The sequence below is a fragment of the Ischnura elegans genome, chromosome X (genome assembly GCF_921293095.1).
Source record: "Ischnura elegans chromosome X, ioIscEleg1.1, whole genome shotgun sequence".
NCBI lineage: Eukaryota > Metazoa > Arthropoda > Insecta > Odonata > Coenagrionidae > Ischnura > Ischnura elegans.
In genome coordinates this window covers 85,374,045-85,377,712 of record NC_060259.1, presented here as the reverse complement: position 1 = coordinate 85,377,712, position 3,668 = coordinate 85,374,045, and the positions used below count along the sequence as shown (strand labels likewise).

Below are 3,668 nucleotides of genomic sequence, written 5' to 3'. Positions count from 1 at the left end.
TATCGGGGCCGTACGTAAACAAAGAAGTCGCCTATACAAGCCAGATGAAATGAATGTGTCGTTTTCGTAGTCTGCCACCAGGTGACTCTGAGTTCAAATTGTATGATTGTCTGAACGAAATTAGAGCAGGCGTTCAGAAATTCATACATTCTTATATTTTGCGTGGTTACACGGTGCATTTTCGCGTTCATTCTGAGATTCAGACATTCTCACATTTTCTTGTACATTCTCATGTACCGTGTAACCAGGCCTTTATAGTCTCCTAGTACAATATATGCCATATCGTAACGAGAGTGAGTTAATGGATGGATTTGCAACGGCACAAGAGGCATTTCTTGCACGTGTAGATTATTTGAAGGAAAGAAACGCATACATGGAATTGCAAAGAGCAAGAGATGAGCAACTTCAAAATGCATTTAACCAAGCACATGCATTTGAACTCTTGCATGATCCCGATTTCGTCATTAATGAAGGAGAAGCAGAAGAAGAGTTACCTGATGATAACATGACAGACCAACAGTTTGAAGCAGCCCAGCATGCTTTGAATGTTGACCAGAGACAGCTCTTAAACAAAGTTACAACAAGCATAAGAGAACAAATGGATGGAAGTACAGAACGATTGAAGCTATTTGTTACTGGTGGTGCTGAAACTGGAAAGTCGTTCTGTTTGAAAACTTTGAAAGCCAAAATCAACAGATGTTATGGAAAGAAGGCAGTAAAGGTTTGCGCATTAACCGGTGTTGCTGCACGCTTGATAGGAGGATCAACAATACGCTCCTTATTAAAATTACCTGTTCAACAAGATGGCAGACTTGATAACATGGATTTAACATGGACAGCAATTAACAGGAATTTACTTACGGCAAATGAGAAGAGCCTGGAGAGATATAGAATTTCTCTTCATAGATGAAATATCAATGGTACCATATGAAATGTTGCTGCTAATGAGTTCTAGATTACAGCAACTCAAAAATAATAACGACCTCTTTGGAGGAATCAATAAAATAGTTTTTGGAGATTTAATGCAATTACCACCAGTAAGAGGAAGGCAAATGTTTGAACAACCAGCACGCTTGGTACCTGGAATTCATATCCCAGTAAACACAAAATGCTGCAGATGCGCATCAGATGCGCTTCGCGGCAGCGCTGCAGCTGCGGCGAAGGCGCTGCTGCAGCGCGTCTAGCACTCCCAAACTTCCCTTTTTTGCATGTCATAAGCGCTGCACAAGCATGTCATAAGCGCTGCACAAGCATGTCATAAGCGCTGCACAAGCATGCCAGGAGCGCTGCACAAGCATGCCAGGAGCGCTGCGCTAATGTGCCACGATCGCTTCAAACGCATGTCCGAATCGCTGAAAATACATTCCTAATGTGCCACTACTATCGCCGCAAAAAAAGGTAGAACGCTGAACTTTAGGCATTTGTATGAAATTCTGCCGAAGCTCCACAGGGTCGTTTCAGATATCGTTGTACTAATGATCCATTGTTGTAGTCAAATAAACAATGAGTTGAACGATATCTGACACGACTGTCGAGCTTCGGCAGAATTTATACAAATGCTTAACGTTCAGCATTCTACCATTTTTGCGCCGATAATAGCAATCTTCAAGTACTACTTAAGTATGTGAGGGGCAGCAAGAATTAATTGAAAACACAAGTTTGCAATAAATGATTTTATTAATGATTACTCTGTTTTAAGTATACATTAGAGTACTGATTAATGATAGACATAATACACGAAGACACTCACCCATAATGACACTGCATATTTTCGTTCCCATAAACTTTTTCTTCTTCATCCCCTCAACTCCAGACTTTCCGGTGAGGCAGAAGTGCTTCGCTGCTTCGTCAGTGAATACAAAATATAAAATTTTGTATACTGAGGGTTGCTCCTCATCACCACAAATGCGAGCAATTTGAGTAACCTGTAAAGAAAAATATTATGTAATCAATGGAATTCTGGTTGAAATTATCATAAAAGAATTAAACACAAATGATTGAGGCCTTACCAAATTATTGTGGAGAGATACATCCTCTGACAGTTCCCTCTCAAGCTCCTCCACATCATCCAAAGTTTTAAGAGGGAATTTCCGGTTGACGGAAATGCTCTCTTCATTCACTACAGGCTTGGACTTTAGCTCTTTCTTTAATTCTGTGAGCATGCTTAAAGCCATGCTCACCTTCCCATCTAATCTCCTGTATCTCTTTTCCCATATCTTCTCCTGAGCTTGCATGAACCCTAAAATTTTAAATGTGGAAAGGTTAGTTTACAAAGTGACCTTTATGTCAGTACTTATATAAATAAATACATGATAAAAATATTACCATACAACTCTTCTGCTGTTGCCGGCCGCTTAGTCTCTCTTTCTTTCCCACCAGGTGCTTGCGGATCTAGTTGTTTTCCTGCTATGAGAAATGTCCATTAATTTTAACTCGTGTACTGCATAATACATCATCGCGTCAGCCCATCTCGTTAGACAATCTTTTTAATATTATACTAAAAAGGTAGGCTAACTAAAAAATTTTGAGCTGCGAACTTTTCCTGTGACATGCGTTACACATTTCCTATTTCACTATTAATGGAAACCTATATAATCAATATTTAAAAGCTTATATCCAATGGTTCCGAACATAACTACGACCACGTATGTAAACAAAAACACAAAGTCTTAAAATGTGTTTATATTCACCATGCTAGAATGCCAATTCTACCTAATTTCAAGGAGAATTGAATTTAAATTAACTAAAATTATACATTTTAAAAGAAGATGATAAATTCTTACCTATTAAGAATCCCCAAGGACGATCAACAGTTCCACAACGTTGGCCGCCATAGACTCAGTAAACTTCCCAAGCACCCTGGTAAACAATCGCGTAGCGGAGGATTGTTGCATTGTTGCACAAACTCGCATTAGCAGCGTTCCAGCAGCGTGCTGCAGGCATGCTTTGCACATGCGCTGTTGATGCGCTGCAATTGCATGTTTCGCCAGCGCGCTGCGAAAGAGCGCTGCACAAGCGCTGTTACCGCGCTTCATTGAAACGGAAACGAACTTGAAGCTGTGAAACCCCTGTGCAGCGCTGCTGCAGCTATTCGTGTTTACTGGGATATGGCGAATATTTACATTAGTTGAATTAAGACAAAATATGCGTCAGCAAGGAGAAAACACCTTTATTGCAATATCATGATATTTTAAATGCGCTACGTATTGGTGAATTGAAAGCAGAGCATCTTCAAGAGTTGATGATAAAAGTAAGCAGCGAAGCAACTGGGGAATTCTCTTTACAGAACGCATTGAGAATTTACCCAACAAATGAACAAGCGCATGAACACAACAATAAGGTCTTCGAAAGTTTTAGAGAGATGGGCACAGAAATGTTCAAAATTAAGGCTTACGATCAACTTGTGAATTCAACCTCTAATGCAAGAGAGGTGAACCTTGATATAATCACTCCAGTCGACATCAACAAAACTGGAGGTTTACCGAAGGAAATAGAGATATTCGTTGGAGCAAAGGTAATGCTAAGAGCAAATATTAACGTCGAGAAAGGACTAGTAAATGGAGCAATTGGACACATAACGAATATCATTTGGCCTTATTACCGCAGAGGTCAAGTACACGACAAGGATATTCCTTCGGTAAACGTAGATTTTGGATGGAATACATTTG

General features: G+C 39.8%; 1 protein-coding gene across 1 annotated transcript; it reads right to left on the bottom strand.

Moving 5' to 3' along the window:
- Positions 1-1,658: 1,658 nt before the first annotated feature.
- LOC124170702 lies at positions 1,659-2,818 on the bottom strand. The gene is made up of 4 exons (XM_046549608.1): positions 2,784-2,818; positions 2,326-2,403; positions 2,010-2,239; positions 1,659-1,925 (listed from the first exon to the last, which is right to left on the bottom strand). Exons 3-4 carry the CDS (start codon positions 2,232-2,234, stop codon positions 1,695-1,697), a joined length of 456 nt encoding a protein of 151 aa, XP_046405564.1. The 5' UTR covers positions 2,235-2,239; positions 2,326-2,403; positions 2,784-2,818; the 3' UTR covers positions 1,659-1,694.
- Between the last annotated feature and the right edge of the window lie 850 nt (positions 2,819-3,668).